The sequence below is a fragment of the Thunnus thynnus genome, chromosome 15 (genome assembly GCF_963924715.1).
Source record: "Thunnus thynnus chromosome 15, fThuThy2.1, whole genome shotgun sequence".
Taxonomy (NCBI): Eukaryota; Metazoa; Chordata; class Actinopteri; order Scombriformes; family Scombridae; genus Thunnus; species Thunnus thynnus.
The window spans coordinates 19,320,681-19,338,300 of NC_089531.1; the positions used below are offsets into that span (position 1 = coordinate 19,320,681).

Below are 17,620 nucleotides of genomic sequence, written 5' to 3' on the forward strand. Positions count from 1 at the left end.
TGGCCTGGCGAAAAAAACTGGTACCCTTAACTTAATATTTGTAGCACAGCCTTTTGAGGCAATAACTGCAGTGAAGCACTTTCTGTAACTCTGAATTAAGTCTCTATACTTCTTCACTGGTAGTTTGGGTCACTCTCCTTCTGGTGAGAACTGGAGCAGTTCTCTCAGGTTTGATGGGTGCCGTCTCATAGCAGGCCACTTCAGAACAGTCCAACGTTGTCTTCTCATCCACTCTTGGGTGCTTTTTGATGTATGTTTGGGGTCATTATCCTGCTGGAAGACCCTCCTGTAAACATAGGGTTGATGCGGTTTACCAAAAAGCTCTAATTGTGTTTCATCTGTCCAAAGCACATTCTCCCAGAAGGACCTTGACTTGTCAATGTGCATTTTTGGCAAAGTCCAGTCTGGCTTTTTTTTGCGTCTGCCTCTTAGAAGCGGGGTCTTCCTGAGTCTTCTACCATGGAGCCCATTTTCATTCAGATAGTGACGGATGGTGCGACTTGAAACTATTGTACCTTGAACTTGAAGATCAGCTTAAATATAAAGTGTTCAAACAGAAAATGAAACAAGCATTCTTAGAGTCTACAACAGAAACGGTGATAGGAAGCCAGTCTGAGCCACTAAGAGCTGTAAAGTGACAGGAAGTTTGGTTCCGGTAGAGTGGCAAGGGCGTCCCATAATTTGGCTATCCATTTACACCCTCCAGCAACAACAAAAATCTGCTTCTATGCACTCTAGGCATCTACGTTCTATCGGACTCAAACTTAGCTTTATGACAATTACTCACGTTGTTCTCTCCTGACTAGATCCCTGCTTGTGTTGTATCAGCTCTCAGATGTACATTGCTTTGGATAAAAGTGTCTGCTAAATGAAATTGTAAATTGTAAATAAACATAGACCTTATGGATGATAAATGGACCAATCAGTCTCTATCTTAAAAACAAATCTCACACCGTCTATATGGTCCTTAATATAGATTTGTAATATAACGAAATAACAAAACTGATTTATGAAGAATTAAAAACAAACTTAAAAACAATTTAAGACAACAGTTTGACTTAAAGATGAATCAGTCAGATTAATCTGCATTTTGTGTTTTCTAATGACTGAAACTATCTGTCAGTTTTACTGCTGTGTTTACAACAGTTACTGAGGTCAACAACCTTTTAACATCTTCAGAAAACATCATGTTAATAGAGTTATTGTGTAGTGTTAGTACCTGTATTAAAAGATTTGTAAGTCCTCTCATAGCAGGTTTTAATCTTACAGACCTTACCAGTTTTTTCTGCCTCCTGCTTTGTATTTACTCATGTCTCTGACACCTGGGCTGCCTCTATGTGTTTCTCTTTCCTCCTTAAACTCTTTCTTTAAATCTTCAATCAGTTGCACCTTCTTCCTTCTTGAATCAGTTCCTTACTTTCTTCCTCATTTTTCTTTCGACACCATTAATGTTACATCCTGCGATTCTTCCTCACTTCTGTCTCTTCTCTCCTGAGTCCTTCACTCACTCTGTAAATGTAAAAGCCTTTCCTTTGAGAAAATCTGTCAGAGCATGAAGCAGAAATTTAACTTGTATGTTGTTAATTACAGTAATTGTCAAACTGAATTGACAAACGACACACTGTGGGAATGCATCCGCAGTCAAGTCATCCAAACTATCAGCTACATTAACATTACTGTAATGTAAAGCAGAAGCAGCAGATAAACTGGACATTTAAACAACTCTAATGTCAAGTTTAAAAACTTTAGCTTCACTGAAGAGCTTTTCTAGCTAATTATGTCCTTTGTCTGACATTATTACTTGACGCTGCCCATCAGAATTCAGGAGCCGGTGGTGGTTGTTGGTCCATGTTAACAACAGCTGTCTCCGTGTCTCATACAAGGATAAAGTGTTCAAACAGAAAACAAAACCAGTGTTCCTAGAAGCTACAACAGAAACGGTGATAGGAAGCCAGTCGGAGCCACTAACAGCTGTAAAGTGATAGAAAGTTTGGTTCTGGTAGAGTGGCAGGGGCGTCCCATAATTTGGCTATCCATTTATACTCTCCCCCTTCAATCAATACATTCAAGGCCAAATAAATCTACTAAAGACCAATCAGCTGTGTGACCACTGAGTCTAAACTCCATCTATGATCTTCTCATTAGCACAGGTAGTCTTGCTTTTAATTTGACAAGTTTACATTATTAATTTCTAATTGACATTGTGGGTGTATGTGATGTGCTGTTGTGTGTAGCTTTGTATTTTATATTATGTATGGTGTGCTCTGTGTGTTTTTTGCTTTGTACTGTTTGTTGTTGTGCTGTTGTATGTTTTGATTGTGGGGGACATCGGATGCAAATTAGCCTCGAGTTAACTCCAGTGCAGTGCATCTTTAATGTTTAAAAACTGCTCATTGTCCCAATCAATAAATCAAAGACAATTAGACGTGCCCTCCACAGCTGTGAGTGTAACTTGATTTGGAGTGACACTTGGTGGTGAAGTGGTAGTGGGTAGGTACTGGTTTGGGATTGGGCCAAAGTGTACCAGTGGGCATTACCCACCCTACACTGCCTGTGATTGGCTCTGACCCTGATATTGTTAACCTAACCCAATCATCTCACTCCTCATGCCTAAACCTAACCAATCTAACCAACAAAGGTAACGAGTAATAGCCAATCAGAGGCAGAGTAGGGCATTTTTTTCCTTACAAAGTATGAGCACCTTGATGAAGATCACAGTTCACTGAGGGGTAGTAGGCTAACTAGAAGGTCAGCTATAATTCTACTTCACCACTAAATTATAATATCCAAATGTAATAACTATATCAAATGATTGGAAGGTCAGGTGAGTGGTCTATGGCCCAGTGACACATCAAGTTCAGGTGGCATGAGACAACAAAACAGATGGAGAAATTTTCAATCACATTTGCATATTTTTTTATTATTTTTATTATGCTTATGCTGGAATAAAGTTTAGCATGATTTGGCATGATTTTTTTGTTTTTTGCAGGAAATCGCACTAGACTGAAACTGAACTAGGACTCTGGAACTCTTTGTACTGTTTACATGTGTCTAATTTGAATCACTCTTTCAAATTACTGTTTTGTTTACTGTTGTGGTAACTGATCCAGAACAGGTACATAAGGCATTTTGCACATTGTACTGTGTATGATTATATATGTGACAAATAAAATATGAATTTGAAAATGAAATGCACAATGGATAAGGGAAACAATCATTTGAGGTTGTAAACAGATTATTTACTCATTAGACTGTAATGTAGGTCTGTGAATAATCAAAAAATCTGATCAGTTTGTGTTCATTTTCTCTACTGAAGCTGTAATGCATAGTTAGTAAGCGCTCACAGTGCAGAAACATTAGCAACACATCCTCAGTCTGTTTTTGTGTCTTCTTGTGTTCCTGAGGGGATCTGAAAGTACTTCAGATCTTCTGCATGTCAAGGAGGAGTGGCCAAAGATATATTCATAATCACAGCGGTGCCGACCATCTGCACATCACTGGTCCTGAAATCAGTACCAATGTTAGAACAACATACTGCCTCCTAAATTACTGCAGTAAAGGTGAAGATTCATAAGCATGTAAATTTATAGTCAGTGCAATGAGATTCAAACAGCTGTCTGATGCAACCAGCAACAAGAGTGATGAGAATGAATCAGAGGCTGTGGCTGTTTTTATTCCATAAAATTGAGTTGAAGCGCTTCATAATTCTCACAAATGAAACCCTTCACATACACATACATTTTTGATTGATTGATAATAGAAACATCTTGATTATTGCAGGTTTAACACTCAAAAACTCAGCTAATAATCTTAATTAGGGTTGTGTGGATCAGGTTCTATCAGATTTGATTGATTGTGCAAACAACCCATAAACTCTTAGCACATTTGACTTCAGATGTTGCCAAATCCTGATTGAGAAAAGACGTCAATCTTTTCTCAATCAGGGAAAAGATCCATTCAGATAAAGTTAAAGTCAGGGCCTTTCACTTTTTCTGAGTGGATCTTCGTTCAGATAAAATAGTAACATACATACAGTGTGATATGTCCTACCTCCTGCGGGTTGTCTTTGTCCTCTGAGGTTGAAATGAAAGAGGCAGGGACTGAAGATAGAGCTTGTTTAGGGGAGAAAGGATATCTCAGGCCTCGCCTAATACACGTCCCGTCATGGGCACAGAATTCGTGAGATTGACAACAGTTTATGCCATCAGCACAACACGTGGCCTACAAGGCAGACATTTTATACAATAATCAATTCAAAAGAGCATTAACACTCCTCAAGATGACAACACTGAATTGTAAATTTGATTGCAATTGAAACATTTGAGTTACAAGCTTTGAATTGATGCCATGAAAATTACTGTCATTTCTTATTGCAGGAGTATTTACTGGGTCAACTCACAGAGGAGTAGGGGCAACAGGACCAGGTACCGTGTATGGATCTGCAGCAGGTTTCGCCACCATGACAGTTATGGTTGTTGTCACAGTGGACAACTGAACTCTTTTTTTGGTCTAGGTTGTTCTTGAACTCCTGAAGGGGAGAGATGGGTAGAAGAGGGGTAATTGGTTTCTCTACAGCTTCCTTCTTCACCACCATCGTTCAGATAAAGCAGTGACATACAGACAGTGTGATATGTCCTACCTCCTGCAGGTTGTCTTTGTCCTCTGAGGTTGAAATGAGAGAGGCAGGGACTGAAGATAGAGCTTGTATAGGGGAGAAAGGATATCTCAGGCCTCGCCTCACACACTTCCCGTCACGGGCACAGAATGTGCCATATGGACAACAGTTTCTGCGATCAGCACAACACGTGGCCTACAAGGCAGACATTTTATACAACAATCAATTCAAAAGAGCATTAACACTCCTCAAGATGACAACACTGAATTGTAAATTTGATTGCAATTGAAACATTTGAGTTACAAGCTTTGAATTGATGCCATGAAAATTACTGTCATTTCTTATTGCAGGAGTATTTACTGGGTCAACTCACAGAGGAGTAGGGGCAACAGGACCAGGTACCGTGTATGGATCTGCAGCAGGTTTCGCCACCATGACAGTTATGGTTGTTGTCACAGTGGACAACTGAACTCTTTTTTTGGTCTAGGTTGTTCTTGAACTCCTGAAGGGGAGAGATGGGTAGAAGAGGGGTAATTGGTTTCTCTACAGCTTCCTTCTTCACCATGGGTATGTTCATCCATGGCTGATTTACTTTCTCACACATCTGGGTACCCAGGTTACACTGAAACCCTGAGGGGCAGCAGTGCTCCAAGTCGGAGCAGCACACAGCCTGGAGACGCACATGAATACAGACACGCAGAGAATATCAATGAAATACTGACAACACTTTTCCGGACCAATATGTCAAGTCTTCACAAGTACAGGTCAAGTTATGCAGTGTATGAACATGTCTGACTTACGTTGGGATATGGACAAGCGCGATATCCATCTGTAGTCATACAGCAGGTGGAGAGATCTGAGAGGATGTTCCCATCAGGGCATATGTTGTTGCAAGATGCAAACCCACACACTCCCACCAACAGCCATAAAGTGATCCTCAACATCTGGACAAGAGATAATTAACATGAAGTTTATTTGATTCAGCCAAATGTGATACGTTGTGGGCAATTTTAGAGCAACAACTGCCCATTCTTTCCAGTTCCTCAGTCAATTTGTGACTTAAACTACATCTTACACTTTTACTGTCATTTCGTTGAGGTGTTGCTGGCAACTTTTAGTTTCATTTTAGCATGTATTAAAGAAATATAACCTCACTGTATAGTCATAATAAATAAAAGCTGTGACTGTTTATAAAACACCATACTGGTGGCAGTTACGCCAAGGGTTTGATAAGGATTCATAGATTTTTGCTTACCTTCTGTCTGTGAAGTGATTCAACAGCCTCCTGACATACGCCTCACACCTCCTCTGTACTGAACAACAGACACCGCCACTCTTTATATGGTAGGTTTGGCCCTCCCACTAAACAAACTGGATGCTGGACTTTATGTCACACCCACATCCTATGACTGTCAAATTAGGACAGTAAGGTGCTTCTGGAGGTACACCCCCATTCAGCCACACTTGGATTTTAAAAGGAGGGTTTGGTAATTATTGTATGATGCTGCAAAAACATACACACACACACAAGAGTTTACAAGCTCACATTAACCTGTGATATAATTACATTGTTTAAATACAAAACTTACTGCTAAAGTTTCACTCAGAAATATTGTCTATTTAGAAAGACATTAGTAGGGTGAAAGGTTCAAATGTTATGCTAATATGACTTTTAAAACCATAAAACCAACTAAAGCACATTTCAGAACTGAACTTCTGTTTAGCATAGTTTAAAATGTATCTGTGTTTTACACTAGACATTAAAGTGTCATCAAGATTATAAGTTCCCTCTTAAGTCAAAAACGATTCAGTCATAACAGCTATGAGGAAACACATGATATTCTGGTAGGTCGGTTGGTTATGAACTGGTTGAGATCAACTGCACAAGGCAACTGGGTCTGTAACCCTCAACTACTAAGGAGGCTATAAAACAATCTCACATTATTGTTTGGTTCAGTAACACCCTTAGTGTGATATACAGCAGTTTAATGATAGATTGTACATTGTGAAACTATTGAAACTACTTGCAGTAACTCAAGTGGCATATGAGGTTAGCGTAATAGTTATTGTGTTTGTTACAGCAGCTATACACAAATTTTATGGAAGTGAGACTGGGCAGAATGATGGCTTGATATAAAAAGTGGGCAGGGTAACAAACAGTGAATGCAAATCCAGTGGTAGTTGGGTCATATGAATATTATTTTTCTATACAGTTGTATACAAATGTTTGGACACCCTTTGACAAATGACATATTTTGATGATTTTTAAATTGAAAAGATGTAAACACAGCCTCTTTAGGATGTGGAATATAAAACACAATACTTTCTGCAAACGTCAATGCGTAGATACTTTGTATGTCATAAATTTCTCCCATTCTTCTTTGCAAAAGGCCTCCGGTTCTGCAATATTCTTGGGCCATCTTGCATGCACAGCTCTTTTAAGATCCACCAACAGATTTTCAGTTATGGTTAAGTGAGGGCCATTCCAAAACCTTCAGCTTGCATCTCTTGAGGTAGTCCATGGTGGATGTCGAGGTATGTTTAGGATCATTATCCTGTTGTAGAGGCCATCCTCTTTTCAGCTTTTTTTTTTTTTTTTTAACAGACGGTGGGATGTTTGCTTCTAGAATTTGCTGGTATTTGATTGGAATCCATTTTTTCCTCCACCCGTGCAATGTTTCCTGTGCCACTGGCTGCTGCAACACAACCCCAAAGCATGATAGATCCACTCCCATGCTTAACAGTTGGCAAGGTGTAATTTTCATGAAATGCTGCTCCTTTTCCTCTCCAAACATACCTTAACTTATTGTGGCCAAAGAGTTTTATTTTAACTTCATCAGTTCACAGCACTTGTTTCCAAAATGCATCAGGCATCTGATGTTCTGTTGTATACTTCTGACATTGGATTTTATGATGAGGACGCAGGTAAGGTTTTCTTCTACTAACTCTTCATGAAAGTCTTGTTGGTGTAAGCATCACTGCACAATGGAACGGTGTACCACCACTCCTGAGTCTGCTAAATCTTCCTGCAAATTTTTACAGTCAAATGGGGGTTGTGTTCTCTATGAGAGTTTTCTTGATCTTCCAGATCTCATCTTGACTTCCACAGTTTCCCTAAACTACCATCTCCTAATTACATTTCACACTGTGGAAACTGCAAGCTGACAACACTTTGCTATCTTCTTGTAGTCTTCCCCTGCATTGTGGGGATCAGTAACTTACACAGCTTACACAGCTGCTTAGAGGAACCCACTGTTGCCGAATGTTTGCACAAGGTTTGAAGAATCAGAGTATTTGTAAAGCTTTGAAAATGGCACTGTCTGACATTTCCTACCCAGTAAACACTGTGGGCCTCATTTATCTTCCTGCAGTGGCCCCACTTGGGCCCCACAGGGACATGTTTGCTGGGCCCTGTTTGGGCAGCCCACTGTGGGCTCCGTTACCAGTGTGAAATGAAGGGCACGTGTGGGCCCCACACTATGGGGCCCAGGTGGTGCCCCAGTGGAACAGCCCACACTGAGTGTGGGTCCCACTGGGATCCACTGTGGGGCTGCAGCATGCCCAAGTGGGCTGTGTGGGCCCATTTGGGACCTACTGTCGGCCTGCAGCATACCAAGGTGGGCTGTGTGGGCCCCACTGGGGCACCACCTGGGCCCCATAGTGTGGGGTCCATGAGAGCCCCGCATTTCAGGCCAGTAATAGGGCCCACAGTGGGCTGCACCTGCAGGGCATGCTGCAGGCTCACAGTTGGCCCCACAGCTCAAAGGGTCCAACTTGCAGCATAGATTAGTATTGATGCATATTCAGAATAATTGCACTTGTTGAAAGTAGCAGTAATAAATTAAGTTTATGTTTCAAACACTTACATTTATTCACAGCTAGATTAGAAGAAAAAATCAGGGGCATCAGTGGATCTCTGCCATTTATCTTCTGGTCCTTCTGTTCATGGGGAACCACAATGTTAAATACTCGACAAAATCAATAAGAACAAACAAAAAATCTGAACACAAGGTTTCTGAAGCTTTTGTACATAATGGAAAAGTAACGCCCACCAAGGGTTGTAGTGAGGTGCTGATCACTGGAAGCAGACTTGAGAGCAGGAAAAAAGTGTTGCACACTCTGGCTCCATATGCATTTCCCTTTTATTTGGATGACATTTCGACCCTCAGGCCTTCTTCAAGATCAGCAATCATAGTAAGACACAGGCACTGGTATGTTATATAGGCCACACCCTAGTAGCACAGCTGATGGTGATCAGATAATCATTTTCCACTATTAGGGTGAGAAAAACAATCAAAAGACCTTCACAGATCAAAACGTTTAACAAACAGTGACAAGAACTACAGCAAATCAATTCTCTTCAAATAAAGTGACAAAAACCAATATGTTTCATTTCAAATGTAGAGATTTAAATTTTATATTCCAGTCCTTTTGGTTAACTGCTTTGGGCCCTGCACGGACTATCCCACAGGGGGGCCCATGTGGGTTTTCTGTGGGCAAGTCCAACTGTGGGCTTGCCTACAGAAAGCCCACATAGGGGCCCCAAGGGCAAAACTGCTGTGGGCCCTGCATAGGCTAATCTACATGGGGCCCATGTGGGATTAGTGTGGATTTGCCCTGCCTACAATGCCCCACAGTAAACCCACACATATCCACAGTAGGTACAGGCATGTGTGCTAGGAAGAAGCTCCGTATGTCAGTATGTCAGCGACTCTCCGTGCTGGAGTTCCCTGACAGAGACGTTCCCTGCCCTGGCGTCCACCACACAGTCTGACCTGCAGTGGTGACACCTGGGACACAGCCTGCATGAGCAACGTGTGTGCGTTGCAGAACCTCTTGTTTTTCATTTTGGCACCCATGCTAACAGATCAGAGCAGCCACACAGCCTGCGTGTGCCACACATCTCACACGTAGGTGCCAAATCTAGAGATTCGGGGTCTCGCCTATTTTTTCTGTGTGACGCGCACAGTTCTCAGCAAAAATAGACAATGAAAATGATCTGTTGATAGTCATATTGAGAAAATGCCAGCACGTCTCATTTCAGACATATTTCACATTGGCTTTCGTCAGCTCCGCCCCTATTTTAACCGTGCAAGTGCAACGACAAGTGCAAGGTGGTAAGTATTAGGCACACGGACTATATGGGCATCTCTATGCGCACCTGCTATTTTGTTTCATTTATGTGCAGCAGTGAAATGTGTAAAAGGGCTGGGTGAAGGTGAGTATAGAAAAGTGGGTGTAGTGATTAAATATATGTGAAATACTCTCCTAGCCAATCACATCACTGGTCTCAAAGCTCTGAAACAGTTAACAGTGTTAATCACAATTAAACGTGATAACGACAACTCAACAATGGATAATACATTGTTGCCGCACTTCTGCAGCAAGTATTTAGTTTGATCCTGTTGATAAAATCACCAAAGCAGCAGCGGACATTGTGTCACAAAAGGACATGATTCTGAGACATCTAAGACCAAATTTCAACTAGGAAATAAGATTTTATGCATTCACACAGTGTCCGATAAGAATGACATTTCAGAGCCATGTCAACTGAACTCCAGTAGCGATACCAAGGCCGCCACTCCATCTGATGCGCACAAGGTCGGATAAATACCAGAGACACAGTATTTTTCCTACCGTCCAACTGCCTTTAATAAATCACTAAAGCATATGCATACAGGCTCTCCGAGCTCTGCAGCAAGAGGAGCATCTTCAACAGCTCATACAAACACTTTATACTTTCATCCTGTGCCCAACACAACTGTCAACACAAGCACCTTGTGTGTAGTCACACTTCACTGTCTGCAGACACCTGTTCCTGCAAGATAATCAATAATAATCCCATATATGGAGTCATGCTTGTCTTGTACAGTTTCCAGCTTTTGCATTTAGCCCCCCTTTTCCAATGATCACTTCTTAGAATCGGGGTCACTGTGTATCATGCACTTCAGATAGCCCTTTCTATTTCTTCTTTCCTAATTGACTTGACATTCATTCCACCACACAAACAAGTTGCATATTGCACCTTGTTGGTAAGATATTGCTTAAAACAGAACGATGTGATTACAACATTTAAGAGGTCAATGGACAGGGTCAAGAATGCATCATGTTCCTTAAAGACAAAACTGATCAGTTGAACACACTTCTACATTGGATTAACAATCATCAAAGAATAAATACAACAATATAGTAATTTATACAACAGTACACTTCTAATATTATCTTTTTCCTCCATATCACCTCAACTTTGGTCAACAAAATCTCAAGACCCTCGCAATGCAAAATTGCAAAGGTTTTGAGTTTTCATCAAATGCTGTTGCCATTGTGATGCATCATTTGCCATGAAACAGGAAGCTGTTTTTGAGGTGCTAGGGGTGTTTGAAAGCTCACAAAACTGGGTGCACACATCAGAACCCGTGAATTTTGCAAGAATATAGAGCGATTGGGCTCTGCCCAAACGGACGTCGGCCATTTTGAATTTTGTGTGTTTTTCTTGTATTTTATGCAAACTTTTTCAAACTCCTCCTAGAGGGTTTATTACATTCATTTGACATTTGGTTGATATAACCCTCAGACTAATGTGATACTAAATTGTGAAGGAATAGTCGATAACTCAAATGATGATGTCATAGGTCATATGATAACACACCATTTTAGGCAATTTACATTTATGGAATTTTTCAAAACTCCTCCCAGAGGATTCAACAGGTCCACTGACTGTTGCAGCTGAAATGTCAGCCTGTCTAGTTAGGTGACAAAGGTAATTAAATACCAGAGACACAGTATTTTTCCTACCGTCCAACTGCCTTTAATAAACCACTAAAGCATATGCATACAGGCTCTCCGAGCTCTGCAGCAAGAGGAGCATCTTCAACAGCTCATACAAACACTTTATACTTTCATCCTGTGCCCAACACAACTGTCAACACAAGCACCTTGTGTGTAGTCACACTTCACTGTCTGCAGACACCTGTTCCTGCAAGATAATCAATAATAATCCCATATATGGAGTCATGCTTGTCTTGTACAGTTTCCAGCTTTTGCATTTAGCCCCCCTTTTCCAATGATCACTTCTTAGAATCGGGGTCACTGTGTATCATGCACTTCAGATAGCCCTTTCTATTTCTTCTTTCCTAATTGACTTGACATTCATTCCACCACACAAACAAGTTGCATATTGCACCTTGTTGGTAAGATATTGCTTAAAACAGAACGATGTGATTACAACATTTAAGAGGTCAATGGACAGGGTCAAGAATGCATCATGTTCCTTAAAGACAAAACTGATCAGTTGAACACACTTCTACACTGGATTAACAATCATCAAAGAATAAATACAACAATATAGTAATTTATACAACAGTACACTTCTAATATTATCTTTTTCCTCCATATCACCTCAACTTTGGTCAACAAAATCTCAAGACCCTCGCAATGCAAAATTGCAAAGGTTTTGAGTTTTCATCAAATGCTGTTGCCATTGTGATGCATCATTTGCCATGAAACAGGAAGCTGTTTTTGAGGTGCTAGGGGTGTTTGAAAGCTCACAAAACTGGGTGCACACATCAGAACCCGTGAATTTTGCAAGAATATAGAGCGATTGGGCTCTGCCCAAACGGACGTCGGCCATTTTGAATTTTGTGTGTTTTTCTTGTATTTTATGCAAACTTTTTCAAACTCCTCCTAGAGGGTTTATTACATTCATTTGACATTTGGTTGATATAACCCTCAGACTAATGTGATACTAAATTGTGAAGGAATAGTCAATAACTCAAATGATGATGTCATAGGTCATATGATAACACACCATTTTAGGCAATTTACATTTATGGAATTTTTCAAAACTCCTCCCAGAGGATTCAACAGGTCCACTGACTGTTGCAGCTGAAATGTCAGCCTGTCTAGTTAGGTGACAAAGGTAATTAAATACCAGAGACACAGTATTTTTCCTACCGTCCAACTGCCTTTAATAAACCACTAAAGCATATGCATACAGGCTCTCCGAGCTCTGCAGCAAGAGGAGCATCTTCAACAGCTCATACAAACACTTTATACTTTCATCCTGTGCCCAACACAACTGTCAACACAAGCACCTTGTGTGTAGTCACACTTCACTGTCTGCAGACACCTGTTCCTGCAAGATAATCAATAATAATCCCATATATGGAGTCATGCTTGTCTTGTACAGTTTCCAGCTTTTGCATTTAGCCCCCCTTTTCCAATGATCACTTCTTAGAATCGGGGTCACTGTGTATCATGCACTTCAGATAGCCCTTTCTATTTCTTCTTTCCTAATTGACTTGACATTCATTCCACCACACAAACAAGTTGCATATTGCACCTTGTTGGTAAGATATTGCTTAAAACAGAACGATGTGATTACAACATTTAAGAGGTCAATGGACAGGGTCAAGAATGCATCATGTTCCTTAAAGACAAAACTGATCAGTTGAACACACTTCTACACTGGATTAACAATCATCAAAGAATAAATACAACAATATAGTAATTTATACAACAGTACACTTCTAATATTATCTTTTTCCTCCATATCACCTCAACTTTGGTCAACAAAATCTCAAGACCCTCGCAATGCAAAATTGCAAAGGTTTTGAGTTTTCATCAAATGCTGTTGCCATTGTGATGCATCATTTGCCATGAAACAGGAAGCTGTTTTTGAGGTGCTAGGGGTGTTTGAAAGCTCACAAAACTGGGTGCACACATCAGAACCCGTGAATTTTGCAAGAATATAGAGCGATTGGGCTCTGCCCAAACGGACGTCGGCCATTTTGAATTTTGTGTGTTTTTCTTGTATTTTATGCAAACTTTTTCAAACTCCTCCTAGAGGGTTTATTACATTCATTTGACATTTGGTTGATATAACCCTCAGACTAATGTGATACTAAATTGTGAAGGAATAGTCGATAACTCAAATGATGATGTCATAGGTCATATGATAACACACCATTTTAGGCAATTTACATTTATGGAATTTTTCAAAACTCCTCCCAGAGGATTCAACAGGTCCACTGACTGTTGCAGCTGAAATGTCAGCCTGTCTAGTTAGGTGACAAAGGTAATTAAATACCAGAGACACAGTATTTTTCCTACCGTCCAACTGCCTTTAATAAACCACTAAAGCATATGCATACAGGCTCTCCGAGCTCTGCAGCAAGAGGAGCATCTTCAACAGCTCATACAAACACTTTATACTTTCATCCTGTGCCCAACACAACTGTCAACACAAGCACCTTGTGTGTAGTCACACTTCACTGTCTGCAGACACCTGTTCCTGCAAGATAATCAATAATAATCCCATATATGGAGTCATGCTTGTCTTGTACAGTTTCCAGCTTTTGCATTTAGCCCCCCTTTTCCAATGATCACTTCTTAGAATCGGGGTCACTGTGTATCATGCACTTCAGATAGCCCTTTCTATTTCTTCTTTCCTAATTGACTTGACATTCATTCCACCACACAAACAAGTTGCATATTGCACCTTGTTGGTAAGATATTGCTTAAAACAGAACGATGTGATTACAACATTTAAGAGGTCAATGGACAGGGTCAAGAATGCATCATGTTCCTTAAAGACAAAACTGATCAGTTGAACACACTTCTACACTGGATTAACAATCATCAAAGAATAAATACAACAATATAGTAATTTATACAACAGTACACTTCTAATATTATCTTTTTCCTCCATATCACCTCAACTTTGGTCAACAAAATCTCAAGACCCTCGCAATGCAAAATTGCAAAGGTTTTGAGTTTTCATCAAATGCTGTTGCCATTGTGATGCATCATTTGCCATGAAACAGGAAGCTGTTTTTGAGGTGCTAGGGGTGTTTGAAAGCTCACAAAACTGGGTGCACACATCAGAACCCGTGAATTTTGCAAGAATATAGAGCGATTGGGCTCTGCCCAAACGGACGTCGGCCATTTTGAATTTTGTGTGTTTTTCTTGTATTTTATGCAAACTTTTTCAAACTCCTCCTAGAGGGTTTATTACATTCATTTGACATTTGGTTGATATAACCCTCAGACTAATGTGATACTAAATTGTGAAGGAATAGTCGATAACTCAAATGATGATGTCATAGGTCATATGATAACACACCATTTTAGGCAATTTACATTTATGGAATTTTTCAAAACTCCTCCCAGAGGATTCAACAGGTCCACTGACTGTTGCAGCTGAAATGTCAGCCTGTCTAGTTAGGTGACAAAGGTAATTAAATACCAGAGACACAGTATTTTTCCTACCGTCCAACTGCCTTTAATAAACCACTAAAGCATATGCATACAGGCTCTCCGAGCTCTGCAGCAAGAGGAGCATCTTCAACAGCTCATACAAACACTTTATACTTTCATCCTGTGCCCAACACAACTGTCAACACAAGCACCTTGTGTGTAGTCACACTTCACTGTCTGCAGACACCTGTTCCTGCAAGATAATCAATAATAATCCCATATATGGAGTCATGCTTGTCTTGTACAGTTTCCAGCTTTTGCATTTAGCCCCCCTTTTCCAATGATCACTTCTTAGAATCGGGGTCACTGTGTATCATGCACTTCAGATAGCCCTTTCTATTTCTTCTTTCCTAATTGACTTGACATTCATTCCACCACACAAACAAGTTGCATATTGCACCTTGTTGGTAAGATATTGCTTAAAACAGAACGATGTGATTACAACATTTAAGAGGTCAATGGACAGGGTCAAGAATGCATCATGTTCCTTAAAGACAAAACTGATCAGTTGAACACACTTCTACACTGGATTAACAATCATCAAAGAATAAATACAACAATATAGTAATTTATACAACAGTACACTTCTAATATTATCTTTTTCCTCCATATCACCTCAACTTTGGTCAACAAAATCTCAAGACCCTCGCAATGCAAAATTGCAAAGGTTTTGAGCTTTCATCAAATGCTGTTGCCATTGTGATGCATCATTTGCCATGAAACAGGAAGCTGTTTTTGAGGTGCTAGGGGTGTTTGAAAGCTCACAAAACTGGGCGCACACATCAGAACCCGTGAATTTTGCAAGAATATAGAGCGATTGGGCTTTGCCCAACCGGACGTCGGCCATTTTTAATTTTGTGTGTTTTTCTTGTATTTTATGCAAACTTTTTCAAACTCCTCCTAGAGGGTTTATTACATTCATTTGACATTTGGTTGATATAACCCTCAGACTAATGTGATACTAAATTGTGAAGGAATAGTCGATAACTCAAATGATGATGTCATAGGTCATATGATAACACACCATTTTAGGCAATTTACATTTATGGAATTTTTCAAAACTCCTCCCAGAGGATTCAACAGGTCCACTGACTGTTGCAGCTGAAATGTCAGCCTGTCTAGTTAGGTGACAAAGGTAATTAAATACCAGAGACACAGTATTTTTCCTACCGTCCAACTGCCTTTAATAAATCACTAAAGCATATGCATACAGGCTCTCCGAGCTCTGCAGCAAGAGGAGCATCTTCAACAGCTCATACAAACACTTTATACTTTCATCCTGTGCCCAACACAACTGTCAACACAAGCACCTTGTGTGTAGTCACACTTCACTGTCTGCAGACACCTGTTCCTGCAAGATAATCAATAATAATCCCATATATGGAGTCATGCTTGTCTTGTACAGTTTCCAGCTTTTGCATTTAGCCCCCCTTTTCCAATGATCACTTCTTAGAATCGGGGTCACTGTGTATCATGCACTTCAGATAGCCCTTTCTATTTCTTCTTTCCTAATTGACTTGACATTCATTCCACCACACAAACAAGTTGCATATTGCACCTTGTTGGTAAGATATTGCTTAAAACAGAACGATGTGATTACAACATTTAAGAGGTCAATGGACAGGGTCAAGAATGCATCATGTTCCTTAAAGACAAAACTGATCAGTTGAACACACTTCTACACTGGATTAACAATCATCAAAGAATAAATACAACAATATAGTAATTTATACAACAGTACACTTCTTATATTATCTTTTTCCTCCATATCACCTCAACTTTGGTCAACAAAATCTCAAGACCCTCGCAATGCAAAATTGCAAAGGTTTTGAGTTTTCATCAAATGCTGTTGCCATTGTGATGCATCATTTGCCATGAAACAGGAAGCTGTTTTTGAGGTGCTAGGGGTGTTTGAAAGCTCACAAAACTGGGCGCACACATCAGAACCCGTGAATTTTGCAAGAATATAGAGCGATTGGGCTTTGCCCAACCGGACGTCGGCCATTTTGAATTTTGTGTGTTTTTCTTGTATTTTATGCAAACTTTTTCAAACTCCTCCTAGAGGGTTTATTACATTCATTTGACATTTGGTTGATATAACCCTCAGACTAATGTGATACTAAATTGTGAAGGAATAGTCGATAACTCAAATGATGATGTCATAGGTCATATGATAACACACCATTTTAGGCAATTTACATTTATGGAATTTTTCAAAACTCCTCCCAGAGGATTCAACAGGTCCACTGACTGTTGCAGCTGAAATGTCAGCCTGTCTAGTTAGGTGACAAAGGTAATTAAATACCAGAGACACAGTATTTTTCCTACCGTCCAACTGCCTTTAATAAACCACTAAAGCATATGCATACAGGCTCTCCGAGCTCTGCAGCAAGAGGAGCATCTTCAACAGCTCATACAAACACTTTATACTTTCATCCTGTGCCCAACACAACTGTCAACACAAGCACCTTGTGTGTAGTCACACTTCACTGTCTGCAGACACCTGTTCCTGCAAGATAATCAATAATAATCCCATATATGGAGTCATGCTTGTCTTGTACAGTTTCCAGCTTTTGCATTTAGCCCCCCTTTTCCAATGATCACTTCTTAGAATCGGGGTCACTGTGTATCATGCACTTCAGATAGCCCTTTCTATTTCTTCTTTCCTAATTGACTTGACATTCATTCCACCACACAAACAAGTTGCATATTGCACCTTGTTGGTAAGATATTGCTTAAAACAGAACG

At 40.1% G+C, this 17,620-nt stretch overlaps 1 protein-coding gene across 4 annotated transcripts in view; it reads right to left on the minus strand.

Annotated features, from left to right (window-relative positions):
* The window catches only part of LOC137197787 (progranulin-like), a 56,053-nt gene that overhangs the window by 26,055 nt on the left and 12,378 nt on the right, over positions 1-17,620 (minus strand). For 2 of the 4 annotated variants that reach the window (XM_067611198.1, XM_067611196.1), the window contains exons 8-10: positions 4,640-4,810; positions 4,400-4,528; positions 4,051-4,221 (exon numbers count right to left, since the gene is read on the minus strand). In XM_067611198.1, the coding sequence (XP_067467299.1) occupies positions 4,051-4,221; positions 4,400-4,528; positions 4,640-4,810 (471 nt within the window). Of the gene's footprint in view, positions 1-4,050; positions 4,222-4,399; positions 4,529-4,639; positions 4,811-4,988; positions 5,118-17,620 lie in introns of all 4 variants that reach the window. The other 2 variants (XM_067611199.1, XM_067611200.1) reach the window with 2 other exon arrangements.